Source organism: Carassius gibelio, chromosome A5 (assembly GCF_023724105.1).
Source record: "Carassius gibelio isolate Cgi1373 ecotype wild population from Czech Republic chromosome A5, carGib1.2-hapl.c, whole genome shotgun sequence".
In the NCBI taxonomy this organism is placed as follows: domain Eukaryota; kingdom Metazoa; phylum Chordata; class Actinopteri; order Cypriniformes; family Cyprinidae; genus Carassius; species Carassius gibelio.
This window is the reverse complement of record NC_068375.1, coordinates 35,309,497-35,333,476: the sequence shown is the minus strand read 5'-3', so window position 1 is coordinate 35,333,476 and position 23,980 is coordinate 35,309,497. Positions and strand designations below refer to the sequence as shown.

The window sequence follows — 23,980 nt, the reverse complement described above, 5'->3', positions numbered from 1 at the left end:
TTTGCAACTAGACAGATGTACTGTTACTTCCTCTACAGTAAAAAATCTGGGTGTTATATTAGACAGCAACTTGTCTTTTGAAAATCATATTTCCCATGTTACAAAAACTGAATTCTCCCATCTTAGAAACAATGCCAAGCTACGAAACATTTTATCTGTTTTCTGATGCAGAAAAGCTAGTTCATGCATTCCTGACCTCTAGATTGGACTGTTGTAATGTACTTCTAGGTGGTTGTCCTGCATCTTCAATAAACAAACTACAGGTAGTCCAAAATGCAGCAGCTAGAGTCCTTACCAGGTCAAGAAAATATGATAATATTACCCCAATTTTACAGTCTCTGCACTGGCTACCTATTAAGTTCCGTATCAGTTACACATTCCTATTCTTTAGCTTGGGTTAAACTAATTAATTCTACTTTGTTGGAAAATAAACGCTGCCACTTAACGGCGCGCAGTCAATTCACAATTATGATGTGAAGAGAGCTAGAGAGAGTTGTGGTGACACTGCAAACATTCATATTTCTTTCCTTTCTTTCCCTTTTCAGAACGTTTCACCGTCAAAATATGGACATTAACGGGTCTCTGCCTTGGGTTTGACCACGCCAGGAGTTCTCTCTTCACATCAGTTCAGTCAGTGTACTGTTTGAGTAAATTAATTACTCCGGGATATTGGTTTTTTGAACTCAGAGGAAGTGTCAGCCACATTAAAAAAGTTAACAGCTTAAATCATTTGTGAATTAATGTGTATTGGAGACGCGAACCATTTAAAACGATTCAATTCGATTTGGTGAACTGGTTCAAAAAGATATGGTTACATCAAATGATTTGTTCGCGAACTGGATATCACAAACTGCTGTGTTTTGAACTCGCTCACAACAGACACGGAAGAGAAGACAAAGCTGAATAAAGTCCTAGTTTTTGCTATTTTTGGACCAAAAAACATTTTTGATGCTTCGAAATATTGTAACTGACCCTCTGATGTCACATGAACTTTTTGATGATGTTTTTCTCTGTTTTTTCACTGTTTACTGAAGATAAAAGGAGGTCTCACGGGTTTGGAATGACATGAGGGCAAGTTATTAATGACATAATTTTGATTTTTGGGTGAACTATCCCTTTAAGGAGTTTCTGGATTTCAGCTGGCAAAACTATTAAGCTACTAAGAACAAATACATTCTACACAGGAGTTTTCTGAATTTGTAAATTGTTAAGATTGTTCTTATGACTGAATCTGTTCATGTCTGTTGTTTTAAAATGCTCTTAATATGAAATTTTTATGTATAAATTGAAATGTTTTCAAGTTTATGGAAAACTGAAAGTACAATCTGCAAGAATATTAAAATATTATTTCAAGTATTACAATTTAACAATTAAACCAATAAAAGAAGTTAAGCAGTCTTTTGTTTCTTTTTATAGTTTTTACTACTGAGACCTGTTGAAATACAATAATTTGTACAGTTTTACAATACATAGTAAAAGTGGACAACAAATTACAGTAAATTTCACAGTGTAAAGTAATATTTTATTGTATTAAAATATATCAAAGGAGAAAAAAACATAACATTGTGTTTTACAGTAAAAATGTATTATTGTAAATAAATTTACAGCAAGTTAAATGGCACTGTAAATATGAATACAGTATTTTTACTGTAAGTTTAATTTCCAGTAAGTTACTGGCAAACTGCTGCCAGTAAATTACTGTAATTTCTTCAGATTTTTTTTTTACTGTGTAGTAAAAAGAATGTTGCATGTAGTCCTTTGAAAAAAGCACCACAATTTCCTGTGCACTTCCACAGCAGATAACCCAATCTCATAAGAAAACATAACTATAGAATTAACTAATTGCTGATTTCATATTGATACGAGCTGAATAAAGAAAGCGTGAAGCTCTGCCCCTAAACTCAACCATCAAAAATATTGTATGCAATGAGATTGTCTCGGGTTACACGTGTAGGGGGGTGTAACAATAACCGTGCTTATTAATTTTGTGATTCTTGTGCACAAATAAATAAATACATAATTACTTTATTCTACAATTTCTACATTTCCACATCAGCTTCGACATCTCCATGCTGTGTGGATGTGAGTCTGCAGACATTGAGAGCGAGTCCCTCACAGCCTTGTTTACATACCTGTCAAAAATTAAATATGGCCCAATACCGACTAAGGTCTATGTACTGTAATTCACTTTAGATAAAAGTGCTCAAACTTAGTAAATTTAGAGACTCCAAATTATAGATTAGCAATTACTTCGATTAATTATTGCAAAACTGCAACAGTTAAGGGAAAAGCATAAAAACATCTCATTTTACGAATGTAGGCTATTCGACACAACCTCGATATATTTGAAACTGCAAATCACAATTTTGTGAGGGAAAGTAAAAACGCTGTGAGAAAATGCAAACGCATGCTTTAATTCATTTAAGTCTTTATGACCACATCCGCTTTACTGTGTTCCATGAGAACATGGAAAATAATCAAGGCACACAGATCTTAAGTGTGATATCAATTCTTATCTGATTATTGGTCAGAGCTAATTGGCACTAAAGATTAAAATGAAACTGTTTCCCCTGTTATTGCCAGATCAATTTCAATTCCGCCAAGAAGAATTTTGACTCTTAAGCCACAAAAAAAAATCATCATATAAAAGCAAGTGGCTTTTAATACCAAAATGATACCAGACTTTCTCAAGAATAAGAAATAACTCATAGATGGCACACAATCTCACCTTAATACTTTTGTTGAACGGGTATTCTATTTTACATTTTTATAATTTCATCTGAAAATCAACACGAGTCTATGGAAAATAGTGATTTGTGACATATATATATATATATATATATATATATATATATATATATATATATATATATATATATATATATATATATATATATATATATATATATATATATATTTTTTTTTTTTTTTTTTTTTTTTTTGTGGAGTACAAATTGTTGTAAAAATTACAATTTTGTGTAAAATGTTTATCTTTATTTAAAATATGGGTAATAAAAAAAATAAACATAAAATAAATAAAACCGCTTTTATCCAGAGCGTCTTACGTGCATTCAGGCTATCAATTTTTACCTATCATGTGTTCCTGGGGAATCAACCCCCAACCTTGTGCTTGGTAGCGCAATGTTCTACCAATTGAGATACAGGAACATGTAATAATTAAATATGTAAATATTCAAATAGTCATAGAATTCATAAAATACATTTCTTCTAAATTAATCTCTTTAACTAGGAATCTGTTTCGGCCGCTATATGTATATATGTATACACACACACACAGACACACACACACACACACACACACATTTATGTTACAGTGCCATGTATTAATGTTACAGTGACTTTTGCCACAGATATTGTATGTTATCAAAAGTCACAAGTCACAAGGCAGATTTGTAGAATTCTGCAAGAAAAGTGTAAAAATATGCTATAATTCCCGTAAAGTTCTGATATTCCTATTACTAGGCTTTGACTGGGTGGAATGTGTTATAACCACAGTGCTTAGTTTTCCTTCCTCCACAACTGTATAAATGCAGGAAATGTTGAGTAATTAAAATAACCTGTCCTTTTCTGCAATAGAAATACTTGAGTAAGTATTCCTTTCTGTGGTAAGATAAAGTCGTTAACAAACTGTGGCGAGTGGGGCGGGGCCGAGAGGCGTGGGAACGAGGAGTGAGGCCAGGTGTAGCTCATCTCCAATCACTACACCTGGCCTCACTCCTCGTTCCCACGCCTCTCGGCCCCGCCCCACTCGCCACACAAACAAATATCTAAATCCTCAATCTGAAGATACATATAATGATAAAGCAATGGCGACATCACAACACAGCAATAAACTACCTTTTGATGTAACAGACAGAGCTAATCATGCCACAGGAAAGTTTCTAACTGGCCAAAATGTTTTTATTCAGTTTTTTTTCCCATGTGGTCTATAACTGTCACATCCTGCCCGAACCACTTCTTGCTCAGACTTTTCTATGTAACGCTGTCTGATTAAGATGTAAGGCTTTTTGTCACGTACAAGGTATGATGTAAACTGGCAGATAAAGCAGTTAGCTGGAGATGTGTACTTTTCAATGACCAGTATAACAATTTTGCTTTGTGCATCATAAACTTTATCATTGCCTACATGCAACTTTATCTTTAAATGGACATATATATATATATATATATATATATATATATATATATATATATATATATATATATATATTAAAATGTTATTATAATTACATTAACAAGATATTTTATATAGGACAAAATCAGTGTTCATTTTGACTGGAAATTTTGATTTAGTCCTAGTCTTTATCTTAAGATGAAAATGCTTAATAGTCACATTTTTGTTATTCGAGTCTTTCATAGTTTCAGTCTAGTTTTAGAAGACGAAAAGTCTTTGCACTTTTGTCACCTTTTAGTCATTACTTTTAATCAGGCTACAGTTACCAACATTTATTGTTACAAAAATTGTGATTCATTCTAATAAGCTTCTAAATAAACTTATTTAAAATATGAATCAAGGATTGAATTTGGAAAAACTTGAATAAATTATGACAATTTTAATTTTTGGTTGAACTATCCCTTTAACATTATTGAAAAGGGGACAAATTATAAAAATCATTGTTGTTCATATCAGTGTTAATTTCGTTGACTAAATATTTTCGTCATTATTTTCGTCACGAATATATTTTTGCCGACGAAAACGAAACGAAAACTAAAATAGAAGGCACTGATGGAGACTAAAACTATGACTAAATTGATTGATATTATCGTCAACGAATAAAGGACGAGACGAAAATAGACTGTGACGAAAATCAAATCAGCAGACGGCAGAGATGCGAGGAATGAACAAAAGAACCGGCAAAACAGAACAGACTGCATGAGAGAAGAGAACCAATCAGAGCCTGACTTATTGAGACGTGAAGCGAAGGTTTTCAGTTTTTATGAGCTCCCGGGAAGTCGGCATTTGAAGAGGTGATAGGGACTTTAAGCAACAGCCTCTGGTGGAACGGTATTGCGCCTGCGCGAATTTAACTGCTACTTTGTGACGTTCTAATTTAACGGTCTACTACGGGAGAACAGCTGATTTGCCGGAGTCGCTACAACGTGAGAGGTTAGGTAAATAAATGTTATGTTTTTAGACTTATTTACATCATACAATATTAAAAACTCCTCTTCTGACAAAATATTGTCATTTAACGCCAAAAGCAATCCTTCTCTTGCTTTTTTAAATTATATATTTTTTTGGATCTCAATAAATGAATTAATGCTGCGTTGCGCTGTTCTGTTTTACCGTTGCTTAGTGACTTTTACCTTCTTGGCTACAGCGGTGTGACGGCAAACTTCCGGTCGCTGTAGCCGTTCCATTCGCAGCTGTTGCTTAAAGTCCCTACTGTCTAAAAGAGCGACAAAATGTCCACAGCTCACTTCACGTTTGACGACGAACAAAACAAAACAAAGTGTAAAGCACGCAGAGCGCTCATTCGTGGCAAGAACACAACCAATTTGAAAAGACATTTACAGACGAGCCACCCGGACATTTTCTCAAATGTAATTTTACAACGATGTTCTTTTGTTTATTGAGCTAAGCAAAATTGGAAGACTGCAGTGCATAGATGTTGTAGCATTAAATATTACGAACTGAAAAGTACTGTAAAATAGCCCCTTCTTCAAATTAGATGCGAGCACAATACTAATACGTAATATCATGATAAATACATTTGATTAATACTAATGTTTAGTATATTTTATAATGTTCTACTTGTTGACAATATCACAAATATTTCTATATTAGTCATGTGAAACGTGACTGTTCACATCCTATCATTATACATACTAATCTAGCAATATTGTAGTATTATAGTATATTTAAAACATACAATATTGCTAGACAAATGAATACCTTATAAAATCTTGTTACTTTTTTTATCCACCTAGCTGCCAACTTATTAAATATTTACTTTAAATGTATGCACTTATTGTTCAGCTCAGCTGTAAGCTTTAAGGTCCTGGACCTAACGTTATTTTTCTTTTATTGATGGTCAATTGGCAGCTAGTTATTGTTTACATTATCATGACAGTGTTTGTTGCTGCATAAAAGCTTTTGAATCGAAATAAAGACACAGTTGTGTTGAAATAAAGTTGAATTTGTGTTTTATATATTTTGTTTAAGTTTGTTTCCTATACCAGCTGTAAAAAATTGTCTAGTAAATCTGTTATTGATTTTAGTCTTATTTTAGTCGACTAAAATACCAAGCAATTTTAGTCGACTAAAATACCAAGCAATTTTAGTCGACTAAAATAAGACTAAAATTAAAACAAATCAGATGACTAAAACTTGACTAAAACTAAAAAGAATTATAGTCAAAAGACTAAGACTAAAACTAAATTAAAATTTCGTGTCAAAATTAACACTGGTTCATATATAATATATTTAATATATGTATATATAACTTAGAATTTAAGAAAAGAAGCAGAATAAAACAATAAGACAAATACGAATGAGATAGGTTGCCACAAACAGGTTGCCAGATTGAAGACACCAACAGGAACGAGCACATTTTCAGCTCCTTAAAATAGCAATGCGCCAGAACACACCTCTTTTTTAGACCAGCACACCCATGGGCGCACAAATGCATTTGCTAATTAAACGACATGGCACTGGACAGGAAAACCCTAGAAAACACACTTGTGCTGCGTCTTGCATCGCATTGTGCAAGGTGTATAATAGGGCCCATAGTGTTTTAAGTTTAGTAGGCTAAATCTGTTTTTTTTATAACCACAGGATGGTTTTTAAATGCATAAGAAGTTGAAATGTTTCTGTTGAAAGTGAGATGATTGTACAAAAAGCATTAGCCTGTTGAGAAAGCTTGATTTGGTTGATTTCTGCCTCATCAATTTCAATGATAATTATTTTGTATCATTATACAGTTAACCATTAGCTACCCGTAAGATGCCTTCTGAGAGATATAGCCCTGATATAATCGTCGTTAATGAGACACATCCCTTTTACTCTTACGGGAAACCCTTTTTCTCTTACAGGAAAGCACACTAAAAATATTTATGACTTATTAAGGACTAGACATTTTATTTTCCAACAACAGAACGAGTCAGTCTATTGTTCGTTATCTGGCTCGGCTCGGTGTTCATCTTCAGTTCTCTCTTCACTGCAGTTCAGTCAGTGTACTGTTTAAGTAAATGAATTACTCCGGGATGTTGGTTTGTTTGAACTCAGAGGGAGTGTCAGACACATTAAAAAAGTTAACAACTTAAGTAATTTGTGGATGCATAGTGGAGACGCAAACCTTTTAAAAAGATTTGGTGAACTGGTTCAAAAAGATCCGGTTACATCGAACGATTCACTTGCGAACCGGATATCACAAACTGCTTTGTTTTGAACTCTCAAAAGAAGACAATGCTGAATAAAGTCGTAGTTTTTGCTATTTTTTGACCAAAATGTATTTTCGATGCTTTAACAAATTCTAACTGATCCTCTGATGTCACATGGACTACTTTGATGATGTTTTTCTCACCTTTCTGGACATGGACAGTATACCGTACACACAGCTTCAATGGAGGGACTGAGAGCTCTCGGACTAAATCTAAAATATCTTAAACGGTGTTCCAAAGATAAACGGAGGTCTCACGGGTTTGGAACGACATGAGGGTGAGTTATTAATGACATAATTTTGCTATTTGGGTGAACTATCCCTTTAAATACTTCTAGGATACAGACATTGCCAGCAATCAGGAGGTGATCAGTAGACTCGTGGGAATCTATTTGAAGCTGCATCATTGAAGACAGCCCAGCAGATGTTGGCGTGTTGGAAGATAAAGTTGTGGTTTCAACTGTATTTAACTGTGTAATTAATTTATTGCTCGTTTAACAAATACACTTTGATCATTTGTGATATCTTGTGGAACCACTGTCCATAATTAAATTAAGTTCGTTTAAAGAGTCTTTTTGAGTGCAGAGTGCTTTGGAAAAAAGGAGAAAGCGGCACGCCAAATGTTCTTGTTGGTCTCAACCAAGTCCACCAAAGTCAACTTTCTCCTTCAAAACAAAACCACATTTGCATGTAGTGACTGAAAACGTGTGTTTTCCACTAGCGTTTTCCACACGTTTTCAGTCGCGACATGCAAATGTGGTTTTGTTTTGAAGGAGAAAATGTATTTTGCTGGACTTGGTTGAGACCAACAAAAACATTTGGCGAGTCCAATGACCAAGTCCGAATGCAAACACCAATTAGTCCGAGAAGATAGAAAAATGTCTTGAGTCCGGACTCGAGTACTACAGCCCCAAAACACATTTTAATAAATGCCTGAAAACAGTATTTATATAGTCATTTATTTAACAAGCAGCACAGTTACAAACAAGGTATGCAATTCCTTTGACACTGTATAAAATGTACCAAAAATTAATTTTAGATAAATCCACATAGTATACAAAAAGCAAGAATAACAAATGCTTAGAATAATTACTAACCTTACACATTTTATGCACAACAGTAACCTTAGTCTTTAATGATATTGATAGAAATGAGATCAAATAAACATATGTAAATAGTTCTTTAATGGCACTGGAATTGCATTAACAATTTGTTTATTTTTAATATTATGATCTCAATTATTCTTATGCTACACGTGTGCCCTGGAAAAATAGATTGTCTATATAAAGACAAAAATACATAACACACACAAAGTAACCCTAATTATGAATCTAATGTTTTGCATGTTGATGCTAGTTTTTCTGTTTCAGCAGCTCTTACAAAAGCATTGAGCTTAATTATAACAAAGATATTTTTCTCTCTAAAATAGCTTCATTCATTAACCAGTTCTGATTTCTGGATTTATTAGTGATTGTGCCTTCAAAATACAATCAATAAGTGCATTCCTCCTTGCATGAATTTGATTCTCCATCAACTACATTTCTTTAATTTATCACTTCTTGTGTACATATTTGTGCTTGGTTCACTAGTAGTGAATTAATATAGGTCACATTAATGGCAGCCTATTCTGGCATGAAACAAAAATCAAGAGGGGCATGTTTTAGCATTAGCAAGTTATTAAACCTAACAATTTCATTAGGCAGATAGCTGTGCAAGAAGCATTTCCCTAATCAAACTTTAAATCAGTTGATAAAGTGACACTAGATCCAGGAATCACTAAACCTCAGCCCTTATCAGTTTATGAGAAAATTGCCTAATCAAATTATCTTGATAATCTTTAAAAGTACTTATTTATTTACGCCTTTTCTCACTAACGAGTGAATCTCACAAAAACATATTACACACATTTCCTCTCAAACCCCCATTTAACTTCTGAGTACTTTTGGGTGAGAATTGTACTTTCTTTTGATTCTCACCACTGTTTACAATAATTTTGTACTGTAAAAACAAACACTGATATGCAATTACTTGAAAAGCAACTGGATGTATACATACTTTCTTATAATGCAAAAAAAAAAAATGCATTTGATTCCCTTTAAAGGAATAGTTCACCCAAAAATGCAAATTTGCTGAAAATGTACTCATCCTCAGGCCAAGATGTAGATAAGTTTGTTTCTTCATCAGAACAGATTTGGAGAAATTTAGCAATACATCTCTTGCTAATGGATCCTCTACAGTGAATGGGTGCCATCAAAATGAGAGTCCAAACAGCTGATAAAAACATCACAATACACCAAAAATAATCCAAACGACTCCAGTCCTACATTTAATATTTGTGTGTTTGTAAGAAAAACATCCATCAAGATGATTTCATCGTTTGCTTTCAATCACTTAAAATGCCATTCCTCCATCCATAAAATTGCTTTCTCCAGTGAAAAAGTAATCTTGTCTGAATCAGAATAGAAATATTCACAGATCAGGCACAGTTTACAAGCATAAACAGTCCAAACAATTCTGAACACATACAGTATGTTGGTGGATTTTGATGTGCGACGACAAGGAAGCGGAGGAAGTGTTATTTGGGATAATGGACAGGTATTTTGACCAAAGCAGCGGTCTAAAATTAAAACCCCTTAATAACGCAAACAGCTTTTCACTTCAAAAGATGTTAATTTATGGACTGGAGTCATGTGGATTACTTGTGGATTATTGTGATGTTTTTATCAGCTGTTTGGACTCCAACTCTGACGGCACCCATTCACTGCAGAGGACCCATTGGTGAGCATGAGATGTGTTTCTCAGAACTATTCCTTTCAGCAAAATATAGTTTGTACATTAAGATTTCGTTTTTGGGGTGAAATATGAGCTGGATATGTTCTTGAGAGATTTACCCAACTTTGTGTAAATATGGTTTGATGCAAGAGCCATTCATAACAGTATGACTTTGGTATTTGCTGATTCAAAAATCATCCGAATATTCACTGTCAGTAACTGCTTTACACCATAAGTTGTTACAACAATAACATGTATTTAGCTTAACCTTAAACAGGGTTACTTAAGAAAAAAAACCTGATTCTGACAATACTGGAAGACGTCTGTGTGCAATACTCAAAGGAATAATGATTTTTGCAGAACATAATGACAGCAGCTAAACCAAAGGGAATTTCCAGTTGCATATTATAGAACATTGTGTTATCCTTACCCCGAAAATTAAGAAATAAACATAATTCAGTTAAGTAAAAAATATGCTTAAAATAATCGATCATTAACATGCTGCAAAAATGTCATTTCAAAGCAAAATGCCACTGTTTTAGTTTAGGCCTGTTTTAAGCCCAAGCTTTCAGATGCAGTGACTGAATCACCGCAGGTTGCGGAGTAATACTGAGTGGAAGTGGCTCAAATAAGATCTACCATCCACCGTGTAGGTTTTTTTCTACACTTTTTCAACTGGACATCCTCTGAGCTTGAAGCATCTCAGTCACGCTCGCTAAATCTTCTGCTGGCACCTGAGACAAAAAAAGATTTAGACTGAGATGACACAATAACACAAAGACGATTACTTCCCCATCCAAACATGCTCAAATTTTAAGGATGTCACATGCTGTCAGCTGAACAACACACATTGGTATGAAGAGTTTTTTAGGATGGGAGTAAACCGAGATGCATCATCTCATAGCAATCAGCTCAGACTGATATGGTGCATGTTTCATGTAGAGATGGATGCACAGAGGTATTTATGGAAAGACACAATGATGCATGCATGGAACAACATATTTTCAGAAGCTAAAAATACCCCTCCAAAAAATATTTATAAAAAGTTTTTTTTTTTTATAAAGTATTTAAAAAATATATATATATTATTATTATTATTTTTTAACTCGGCACGTGGTCTTAAACACAAATGTTTACAGCAAGACCTTTAGAAAATTATATAATAATATAATAATAAATAATAAAAACTAACAGTTTTAAAAGTATTTAAATGCTAACAATAATGGTTATTATTAACAACAGCAACCATAAAATAAATGCTTATATATATAAAAAAAAAAATTACAATAATAATAATTGTTTTTGTGACACTGTGGCAAAAGATGAATAAACTGAAACAGATGAAGGTCATGACAAAGTAGCGCACACTTCCTTTTCTACTGCAAGGTATTGTGAGCGGAAGAGGACTTCTGGCTTGCACTGAACGATTAGATCATTACCATGCCCTATATAATAAAATTCTGCACATGGTTTATTTGGGTTTGCGTGGGAAAACATCCTAAAAACAGCGATGACAGAATCATGTCTCTTATTATGTCAGAATTAAAAATAAAAACCTACATTGCATTTCCATCGCCCACATTTTACTATATGGGGGGGGGGGTCCAAAACTATTATGTCAGTGGAAAAAAATATGCTGATATTTTAAACATTTGAACATTTCCATGTTTACAGTTCTCTGGTGTCATTTAAAGGTCACATGACCTGCAAGTAAGCCGATAAATGATATAAAGCATTTTAAATTTAATAAAACTGTTTTTATTTTAAAATTGTGTATTACATGTAATCCAGATTTCATAATCAAATTCTAAAAATTAAGTACTTGACTTAGATTACATTACTTGTTTCAACGTTTATAATTAGTTTACAGTTACTTTGTATGGACTGCACGAATTTTGTCATATGTTGTGATTGCGATTTGAACTGTGATATACTACAAAACTACTAAAATATTTGATATTCCGTGCACAATGTTGAAGCAATTCACCAACCAGAAGCAAGCATTTCAGAGAGTCTCGTAAGAGACACATTTTAATATTACATCATATTGATGATCTAATGATCAATCGCCTGACCAATCGGGAACAAGAAAGTTTCTGCTAAAATATTTGAGGGTTTCCAGGAAAAAAGGAAAGAATAGAAAGCAAGGACAACCAGATGATCTGATTTCACATGACATCATGGAAATAGGCAGTGAATTGTCCAATTAGATCAGATTCAGAAATTCTTCTGTTTTCTGGTTACTAGGCAACCATTTGCCTCCTGTTGCTCAGTGTTACACAAATATCAAAAAAGATTCAAATGTACTAAATACATATGCTGTAGACTAGACACATAACCTCAGACTGAATGTCAGTAGATCATTAAGGGCAAAATAAATGCACACAGTGTGATTATTATCTTTTATCACCCTGAATGGGTCTATTAATCATATTTATGCATTAATGCAATGCAAAAACCATATTAGTCAACTACTACACAGAGCTAAAATGTTTTGTGTATCAAAAAGAAAATAAAAAGGATTACCAGAGCATGATCAAAGCTGAAGGTGCTGATGTAATATGCTGATATATCACTGTCTGCAAGGGGCTGAGAGATCTGAGCAACTATCACATTCATCTGAAAAAGGAAACAGAGAGAGTGAGATAATGGCAAATAACTGCAATAAATGTGACTTTCTGATTCAATATGTTGCGTTCCTTCATCTATCACTCAGCTGAACAGATTTTGCGTTTGTATGGACTAGGATTTGGATCAGACAGGAAAATATTAAGGGGGTCATTTATACACCTAGGGATCCTAAGAGGACAGCAGTTTGTAAGTGTTGTTTCTTTTCTCATTAGATTTTAACACGGTTGTTGTTGCAAGCAATGGAACATTGTTGTTTTTTCATGGTGTAATGAGTGCTCAAGAGTTTGTTTGTGTGCATATCACGTGGCTTTTCAGTTTCGGTTTGGTAAGTAGTAAGACTTGGCCAGCTGAATTCAATAACAAGGAATCAGGTGAGTATATAATTGGTAAGTACAATGACTCAAAACTCATCGGTTTAGCTGTGCATTTATGGAATGAGCACTGTGCGATGTCAAAACTGATTGCACTGTATTTTATGCAATCAGAAATTATTCTAAAATATAAATAATTTTCAAAGATTTTAAATTCCTTGTTTTATTTTTATGATTATTTTATTATTATAATCAAAATGTGCTTTATAAATAAACCAAAACTCATAAATCACACTCTTTATGTTGGAGGCAGTGAAATCTAGAGGCCCTATGTCTTCTACTACTCTACCCTCTATTCCAGTTGGTCTCTGGAAATGCCAGTCTGCTGTAAACAAAGATTTTATTTAATCTACTGCTACTCATTTAAGTCTCAATCTCATGGCCTTAACTCTGATTTGCATCAAACCTGAGGACACTGCCACTCCTGCAGCCCTCTCCATTTAACCTTTTCCCTAATTTCTCCCAATTGAGCGAGGGGTGGAGGTAACGGTCTACAAATAAATAGAAATTTGATCTCCAACCATCTCAAATCAACAATTCAGGCTGCTGACGTCAACACTCCATTTGCTTTATTTGACCTCAAGCGAGTGTCTACTTTATCTACTCACAGATCAGGTAACCAATTAGACCATATATTGACACTCTACTGCGCCACTGATAACACTTTCAGTGACTCTGTTTCACACCTCAGACCACTTCCTCATCACTTCTAACTGGGACTGAACACCAAGCTTCATAACAAATACACACTCCCTCTCTCCACTCTCAGAAGAAGACTTATCCTTTCCAATAATACTACCTGTCCGCCTGATTCTATCCCCACTCGCCTCTTTCAAGTCATCTTCTTCTTCAATCATAACTGCACTTACTCACATTATCAGCACCTCACTTCACACTGGTCATTTCCCACAACATTTAAGATGGTTTGGGTAACCCCACTGCTTAAGAAAACCTCAAAAAAATCAGCACTTTTAAAAAACTACAGACCAGTATGCCTTCTTCCATTCATTGCAAAGACACTTGAGCAAGTGGTGTTCAATCAACTCTCTATGTTTCTTGCACAGAACAATCATCTGGACAACCACCAATCTGGCTTCAAAAGTGGCCACTCAACTAGGACTGAAGGTTAGGATGGTTACTGAAGCCCTGAGACTGGCAACGATCCAACGATTCCAAATCCTTAGTACTCATCTTGCTGGATCTGTCTGCTGCTTTTGACAAAGTTAACCACTATATCCTCTTCTTCACCCATCATGAAGTTGGGCATCTCAGGAGCAGCAGTCCAGTGGTTGAAGTCTTACCTGTCAGGTAGGTCCTTCAGGGTGTCTTGGAGGGGAGAGGTATCCAAGTCACAACTTCGCTACTGGGGTTCCTCAGGGCTCAGTGCTTGGACTAGAGTCCTGCACGGGTCCATTTTTGGAGACCCACGCCCGGCCGTACCTGCTTAGTTCAGCACTAGATCTGAACCGTCACCCGTGATAATATAAAAATTAAATCCGCTCCCACCTAGACCCGTTAATATTTGGCCCGTTACCCGATCCGCGCCCGGGATAAATCACACACTCTAAAATCATTCCAATTAAAGTGTTTTATTTTTTATCTCGCACCTCTCTCAAAATCACATCAGTGTCATTAATGTGCTAATCAAACGAAAGTGCGCTTTGTTTTGCCCCATTAAAGTAGCCTACCATCGGCACCTAAATAGGCTATGGAACCTGATAACTATACGCAAATAGACCTATTAATAAAAATAAAAAACACTATGCATTTACTTTCCCTTAAGGTTACCGAGCAGGAAAAGGATATCGTCCACAGTCCCAGGTTTAGGTTGCGTTCTCCATTCTTGAATTATAAATCCAGCTGTGGAAAAGTTTCTCTCTCTCTCGCAGCGCTGTCGCAGTGGTGGTGACGTGATGGGTCAAATGTCATATCGTTGTTGTGTTTGTGTAATGGAAATGTAGACATACAAATATTGCACACATTTTTAATCCGTGCTACTACTACCCACCTGCAAAGCTTAGTTATCCGCCCACATCCCCGTCCGTGAATTTTAGGAATGTCAAAATCCACCCGTTTCAGCATATTTTATGCTAGCTTGGACCACTTCTCCATCTACATGTCATCATTATGATCTGTCATGGCTTTTCCTATCACTGCTGTGCTGATGACACTCATCTCTACTTCTCATTCCATCCCGATGATCCCACAGTAGCTGTTTGCATTGCAGGCTGCCTGACAGATATTTCTGGCTGGATGAAGGACCATCAGACAGGACTCCTCGTGGTCTCAGCCAACCTAGCACTTCATCACATCTTCTCTATACAGCTAGGTTTGTCAACCATAGCTCCTTCCAGGACAGCCAGGAACCTTGGAGTTGTGATTGATGATCAGTTAATCTCTACAGACTATATTGCTACAACAGCCTGGTCCAGCAGATTTGCTGTATACAACATCAGGAAGATTATACCCTTCCAATCAGAGCAAGGTCTTGTTCTCTCCATACTTGACTAATGTAATGCTCACTTTGTGTGCTTTCTGGGATTTACTATTTTAGCCTACAAGACAACCAATGCCACTAATAAACCTAAACTTGCTAGTTCAGACCTCCAGATGCTTGTATTCTGCAAGTGAACAACACTTTGTGGTGCCCTCACAAAATCACTCTCACAGAAGTTTTCCTGGACTGTTCCCAGCTGGTGGAACGATCACATAGACTTTAGCCATAAATTCTACTAATTATTAGGTTTTCATCAGTTTACGAACCTCCTGCAGTTTCCTCACGAAACTCTAGTCTGGGAAACCCTAGAGTAATAATAATTGTATTTAAATTAGATTACCTTTTATATAAATTAAATAATTATTTATTAAACAATTATTAGTATAAAATCATTAAAATCATAACCAAATTAAATTAAGATTACATTTTTAAAGGTTTGGTTACACTTCAATGTAAGGTGGGAATGTTACAGTCTAATTACATAAAGCACAGAGTAACATTGATTAATTACATTAACTTACTACAGGGCTACATTTAGGGTTGAATTTTGGTTTACATTTGCAATTTTGCACAATTTACTGATATTAACATGATAAGTACACGTAACTACGGCTTAAAATTAATTAAAATACCTATTTTTTTATGATTGCTTGTAATGCTGAAAGTAAATTTATAATCTTTATTTTTATTCATTTGAGTCATCCTGCATGATTTTTTCTTTTTCGTTCACTGAGCTTGCTGCAGTGCATTATGGCATGGCTAAAGGATACATGCGGCATTCAAATGGCCAAAAGAAGCCTCACCGAAGCCGAGTGGCTGTCCTCCTATTCTCACCATCCTCCAGAGCTCACCAGAAGAGCTGGTGAAGAGGAGATCAGTGGGGAATCTGACACACACACACACACAAACAAACATGTGTTCATAGCAACGTGCAAAGCTTTGATATGATGACCTGTTCATGACTCTGTGAGGGTCTTACTGTCTCTGTGCTTCTGTGTCCATCACCAAAGAGATGTATCCATCAATCAGAGAGAAGGAGAAAAACACGATACATTCCATGTCCTGATCAACACTGGCATCCTCTTTAGATCTGCAGGAGAAAAATGCATTCAAGATAAAAAAATAAAAAATAAACAAGAATACTTAACCTACAACTTGTTCTAATTTAATATACCAAGGGAAATAGCTGCATACACAAAGAGACCACAATAAAAAAAAAACCCAGTTCACCTAATGTTTCATAAACTGTGACTCGGTTCAAGACGCCTCTTGGTGGCAGTCAAATGATAAAACAATATTGATCAGTTAAGTAATGTGCTGAAGAGGAAATAAACTCAAAGCAGTGAAAAATGAGATGCATACAGCATCACTCCATGAGTTTCTTACCTGTTAGAGTAAAACAGAACGTCTATGAGGGTTGTGGCAATCGCTGGCAGTGTGTCTGGATCCAAGCTCATTACGCAAAAATGATTTTCTGGAATCAGCACCGGATGAACTGTTGCATGTGGAACTGAACACACATGGACAATTAATCGCATAATGGATGACTCTTAAATAATCTATTTCACTATTTCTCATTATATGGGCTTTTTTAGAAGCCACTGCATTAGTTCAAATGTTGAGTCTTTTTTTATTTTTTTATTTTTTTTAACTAACACTTTATTCAGCAAAGATGTATTATATCAAAAGTGACAGTAAAGACATTTATATTGTTACAAAAACAATTCTGTTTAAATAAATGCTGTTCATCATTAGACTTTCTATTCATTAAAGAATCCTGGAAAAAAAATAGCACAGCTTCCAAAATTGGCGATGATGATCTTGTGACGATGATGATATCATCAATATTAGAAAGATTCCTGAAGGATCATGTCACACTGAAGACTGGATTAATGATGCTGAAAATTCAGCTTTGCATCACAGAAATATTACATTTTAAATTACATACAAATAGAAAACAGTTATTTTACATTGTAATAATACACAATATTGCTGTTTCTACTGTATTTTTAATCAAATATTTGCAGGCTTGAAGAGCATAATAGACTTCACACCGAGCCCAGTGTATGCCTTTCTTTCACTGTCTTCTCACCCTCTCTGCCGTTTCGCTGAAGGCCGTTGCAGGCGTCCTGACTGTGGACAGGCACTGACTCTCCTCCCTCCTCTCTGAAAACATTAAACTCCTCCGCTAGAGTCTCCACCACCACTGCCAGGTCTTTCTCTCGCACCTACAGCACAGACATCCCTTTTAGTATGTTAAAGCAACACTAGCTAACTTTTTCTGTGCGAGTACATCATAAATTCATCCACCAAACCGACTTTTGTGTTATCACAAATCACTACGGTACATTTATAATGAGTGATTATTTTTGGTCTCTTGTTCGCGGGTTCGTCACCTGCGTGAATCACCACAGAAACACATATGGAGAAGTAGCTCCGGTTAGAATGTTCTTCTGCGTGATGTGTGCAGTTCTGTTTATTAACCGCTAGAGCGCCAACATTTACATAGTGTTGCTTTAATAACAAACATTATATTTAATAACCATTTTTTGCATATAAAGCACGTAACTGCACTGCATGGGCTGGTCATGTTTGTTTTGTACTTTACTTTTGTATTTTTAGCATATGGTAGCAGCACTTGCTCCCAGACAACAACATGCAAAACATCAATCACACGGTTTTGTTGTTGTTGTTGATGCACACACTGTGGGTGACTATTTGGTGCGCACCTTTAGCATGTGGTTTCTTTGCACAAAGTTTGGACTTTACATTCAATAAATATTAGTCAATATTGGGCAACAGTTTCACTACACAGTTTGTTTTTTTAATAAATGAAAAAAAACAAAACAAAACATTAAATCAGTCATAAAAAAAAAAAAAAAAACTAAATTTCATGTGGATAGGATACGCAGCCCAGAAAAACTTTAAGAAAATTTTGTTTCCCATAAGCTCTAGAGCTATTAGCAAAACTGTAAATTATTATTATTACAAAAGTGTAACTGCCCTTGAAAGTATAATGCACAAAGACCGATCAACATTACACAATGTTCATCACACATCTATCAACTTATTAAATCAGAAGCGTCATAAAATTGTAAAACATTTACAAATGGCAGGTGTGTTTGATGTTAGCCATGTTTATGCTGCCTTTTCCTTAATAAATGATTTATTAACACTGTTCTGTGTCTCTGGGTTCTTTGATCCCATCTTTGTGCTGTGTTTGACTAACCAAAGAAAGCAACAAAACTATTTGATTTTAGTTTTTTTTTTTTTTTCATTTTAAGCTTAGTTTAGTCATTTTTGTTTTGTGTTTTTAAATGTTTATTTCAGATTTCAGTTAACATTTATTGTATTTCAGGTATTGCATTTTTTGTAACAACCCTGATTCACTGACACAATACTTGGTGCAGTTTTCATGCTGACAGGCTTCAATTCGATGTCTCAATGATCACAGAGACTCGCGCACCAGACTCGCTTACCAGAATAAAGTCGGTCTGATAGGTGGAGAGCATGAAGACGGACACATGCTGCTCGGCCAATGGAGCGATCACAGATTTGGCGATTTTGGTGACGCCCACGGCCTGTGAGCTGCTGGAGGCGTTGCCATTGGAGACGACATTGAGCGGGAGCCAAGTGGAGCCCTCCACCTGTAAGTGCTCAGACGGCTGGAGCTCTGGAGGATGAGGATGTGATGAAGAGCACACACAGAAGTCAGTGTCAGTATACAAATATACCAGTTTTAAACCGTTTGATCAATTCCTTCACATTTCACTAAATATTCATAGGAAAAAAAGGATGTTTTTAGTGGAGAACTTCAACTGAGAAACTCACCCTGCATTGTTTGAGCTACAGACTTGAACTGCTTGTTGAGGAATGGTGCACTATTATTTTTCTAAGTGATCAAACTTGTGATTCTGGTAGTTAACAATACCTTGCATTGAAAAGGAGCTACAATTCAGTTTGGAATTGTAGCTCCCAAATTTGTATACATAATTGTATGTGTCCTTGATGAATAAATTGTTCAAAAGTGAAAGTAAGGACATGCATAAAGATGACAAAATATTTCACAAAAGTATTAAGAAGCAAAACAGTTTTCAACTGTGATAATAATAATTATTATTATTGTTAATGCTACTTGAGCACCAAATTAGCATATTAAAATTATTTCTGAAAAAAAAAGACACAAAAATTTGGAGAAATGACTGGCGAAAATTCTGCTTCAAATGGAAAATAATTTCATAATATTATGTAAATATTTAATCATTTTAATAGCATTCCACAATATTACTGTTTTTTGTTAGTTTTTTTTTTTTTTCTTAGCAAAAATTTAGTATTTTTAATCAAATAAATGCAGTTTGGGTAAGCACAAGAAACTTTAATTTAAAAAAAATAAAATAAAAAATAAAACACCCTTACCAACTCCAAACTTTAGAATACTGTTATATTACATGTAAATATATTTTTTATACAGAGCTGAAAGATATGATTATAATTTGTATTAAATGTTAAAAGACAAAAACTGTTTTATTAACCTATAAAAACATTAAAAAAAAATTATTGCTTGAAATACATACAGCAAAAAAAAAAAAAGAAAAAAAAAAAGAAAATGTACCAAGTCTTGTTTAAACATGTCACAGATTTTCCGTCGTTACATTTCAGTGTGGTTTCAAGTAAGAAAACAATCAAATAAAGAGTCATTTAAATTTTTCTACCATTATATATAGCCAATCAGGAAATTATGCAAATAAGAAAGTTAACTCAAGTTTTTGGAAATGTACAATGTGTGTCATCGTCAACTGAACACAAGATCCTTAGGACAGCAGTTCACGTGTGTGATTTACCTTTAAATCCTTCCTCATCGAGGACAACGGTGTAATTTTCCGGAGTCTCTGTGAGACTGAAAAATTTGCATCTGTGAGAGAAAGAGGAAACCACAAGAGAGATGGAAAATAAATAGAGGGAGAGAGACAAAGAAGCAAAACCAAACAGACAGATCAGACATAATGCATAATGGAAAAAAAACACAATGGCAGATTGTTGTAAAGAGTGTTCCAGCAGGGAGGTGGTTCATATGGTACACTACTTTTCAAAAAATGTAGTAAACAAAAAAAAAAGTTTTTGAATCAAGTCTCTTCTGCTCACCAAGGCTGCATTTATTTGATCAAAAATACAATAATCTTGTGAAATAACTATAATTTAAATATAAATATAATTTAATTCCTATGATGTAAAGTTGAATTTTCAGCATCATTACTCCAGATTTCAGTGTCACGTGATCTTCAGAAATCATTCTAATATGTTGATTTGCTGCTCAAGAAACATTTCTGATTATTAACAATGTTGAGAACAGTTGTGCTGCTTAATATTTTTCTCTAAAATGTATTCATTGATTAATAGAAATGTTCAAAAGAACAACATTTATTTGAAATATAAATATTTAGTAGCATTATACATTTTTTCACTGTCACTTTTGATCAATTGAATGCATCCTTGATTAATAAAAGTTTTCATTTCTTTCAAAAAAAAAAAAGTGAAAGTGTAAAAACTTAAGTGTAAAACAGTTTTTGAGTTCGATTTCTTATTAGGGTTGTCAAATCGATTAATCATGATTAGTCACATCCAAAATAACAGTTTGTGTTTACATAATATATACTGTGTGTGTGTGTGTGTGTGTGTGTGTGTGTGTGTGTGTGTGTGTGTGTGTGTGTGTATACATGTATGCACTAGTCAACATTTGGAGTGGATCAAAACCTTTCATCAAAGTTGTCCTAAAACCTAAAACAAAGCAGTGCTCGAGCTGCGATACTTTACTGTACTCTTCATTCACAGCTGATTCCTGTGCTGTCTGCAACTCAGCACAATGCAATCCGGACCCCATCCACTGGGCACATCAATGCAGGGGCAAACAGAAGGAAATAATACATCTCCCACCCTCAGGGCTAACTCAGCAAAGCAGCATTGTGTCAGCTAGTCTCACACTTCCTATCAATATCTAGAGCTCCCAGGGGTCAACTTCCTGTAAGTGATCCAAAGCCTTCTGGAAAACAGAGAGAGATAGGAGTGGTGTTAAACCAACATCCTCCAGAACAGTGAGAAAAGGGAAAGGACTATGTTCCCTATAGCAGTGTGCTGTATTTCAGTTCAGATAATAGATTTCTGTGAGTGAGTGAGTGAGTGAGAGAGAGAGAGAGAGAGAGAGAGAGAGAGAGAGAAAAGACTTTTATTAAAGTCTTAAATTACTGATAAATCATTACCTCAACTACTAACTATCCTATGCATGTTCATTATACACACAGGAAAATTTGCATGTACTGTATGTGTGTGTGTGTGTGTGTGTGTATATATATATATATATTTTTTTTTTTGCTATGCTTTTTTCAAAATTGTCAAAAGATAAACCATCAAACTCTTATTTTGACAGAAAAACACAGGGATCCATTTCACAATTAGTTTATTTTTTATTTTTCGATTAATCAATCAGGTGCCCCTAAAAGATGAAAAATCTATTATAATATAATAATATAATATAATATTTTATCTTCTAGAATAGTTTGTGTGGTTTCACAGAATTGTTGCACAAATTAACAATACATTTCAGAACCAAAGTTATTAAAGAAGACAAAGAAGAAGATAACATTACCGGATGAGATAATGTTGTGTTTGTGTGAGCAATCCTTCTGACCTTTAAAAGCATAATTCACCCAAAAAAGAAATTGGTCACCACTTAAACTCTTAACATGTCCTATTAAGTAAAGCAAGACACATCAAGAACCAATGCTGCTTGTCGTCAATTATATCAAAACTGACAAGGCAAGTCAGAATATGCTCATGCATGAAGAGTATTTAAGAGCTACAGAAAAGAAGATTTCAGTCTGCTCTTCACTCAAAGCTATTGTATGGTTTCAGACAGGTGATTGTTACATGTTGCAATCAAGAAAGCATTAATCTGACACAAAAACAATTAGAGCGGTGGCATTAAACAAAACATTACTAACAAGTCAACAAACAACATGGGTTTTTCAATGAATATCTATAGCGAAAGGTGGTCAATAAATTATGATATGATGCCATAATTAACATAGAATTTAATGTCAGCAAATCAGATGTACAGAAAATTAAGTAAATACATGTCTACCAGTAACTTGGTGATATTTCGTTATTATCTAATGAAAACAAATCCATACATGTTTAAGTCTGCAGATACCTTTGGAGGCCTCTGTAGATATATGCAATAATAAAGTAAAATTTTTAGTGTTTTAATTTTGTCCCATGTTAACGTACAGGTAGTGAATGTCAACTGGGGGTTATTTTTTCACATGCAAAGTTTTAAATCAGGATGAAAACTTAATTTATGGGATGTATGTCAAAACCTGCATGCCCAAAAATGTTGTCTAGCCAGGTTAGACAGCTCTATTAGGTTTTACGATACATTATTTCAATCCATAGCTGAGCACAAGAAATTGTGCACTTTATTGAAAAACCGCTTCCTTTTATTGTTGTTTCAATGTGTAATGTTAAGAATAAGTTAAAGGTCTCACGTGCATGTGCATGAGCTGACATTATCTGGTCATTTATCATTTCTCCAAACTAACCAAAACAGGGCGAGGCTCTTACTTTGCATTTGAACCCATTGTAAACAAGCGAGCTATGTATTTGAACTGATGTTTAATTAAGAGCTGTTGCCCCATCAAACGCGTAAAAACATGTTTGCAAACTCATACATGCGTTGACTGTTCTTACCTCGTCCGGTTTCTGAGAAATATCAGTTTGATTAGGGGGTGTGTGTACTGTTCAAGTCCCGATTTACTGATGGATGTGACCCTTAATCTATGGTCCAAGATGTGCAGGTCCATCGTTCGCTAGTCCTCCAGAAAATTTTTTTTCTATGCAGTGCAGGTGGACGCGTTAAATAACGCAATGTGAGTTCAGCCTATGCGATCTGTTACCAAAACGCTGCATCTTCGAGCATCGGGACGGGCACGCTGTTGCTGACTGGTTCAAGAGACTCATTCGATGTAACTCGATTCGAAAACTAATTGGAAAGTGGATCTAAAAATGATGTTTACAATGGGACATTCAGTTGTCTTCCTCCAGGGGCGTAAAATCTGATTTGAATTAGTATATTCATTTCTTATTTAAGATGTGTAAATATGTAAATAAATAAAAAACTCCTGTGTAAAATATTTATATTTAAAAAATCCAAAATGAAGTTATCACAAGTTATCGCGTTAAGGCGAATCCGATCAACGCTGAGCAAAGTAACAGGTATCACGTGACAATTACGCTTACATTTCGCTTCAGCAAAT

General features: G+C 34.8%; 2 protein-coding genes across 10 annotated transcripts in view; both read right to left on the bottom strand.

Moving 5' to 3' along the window:
* The window catches only part of LOC128014100 (protein NipSnap homolog 1), an 82,932-nt gene that overhangs the window by 17,717 nt on the left and 41,235 nt on the right, over window positions 1-23,980 (bottom strand). The window lies entirely within an intron of this gene.
* Window positions 8,235-23,832, bottom strand: LOC128014147 (cytosolic arginine sensor for mTORC1 subunit 1-like). The gene is made up of 9 exons (XM_052597483.1): window positions 23,415-23,832; window positions 20,516-20,586; window positions 19,154-19,347; window positions 17,767-17,902; window positions 17,061-17,184; window positions 16,654-16,764; window positions 16,463-16,560; window positions 12,702-12,781; window positions 8,235-10,909 (listed from the first exon to the last, which is right to left on the bottom strand). The coding sequence occupies exons 1-9, from the start codon at window positions 23,525-23,527 to the stop codon at window positions 10,847-10,849; spliced, it is 990 nt and encodes a 329-aa protein (XP_052453443.1). The 5' UTR covers window positions 23,528-23,832; the 3' UTR covers window positions 8,235-10,846.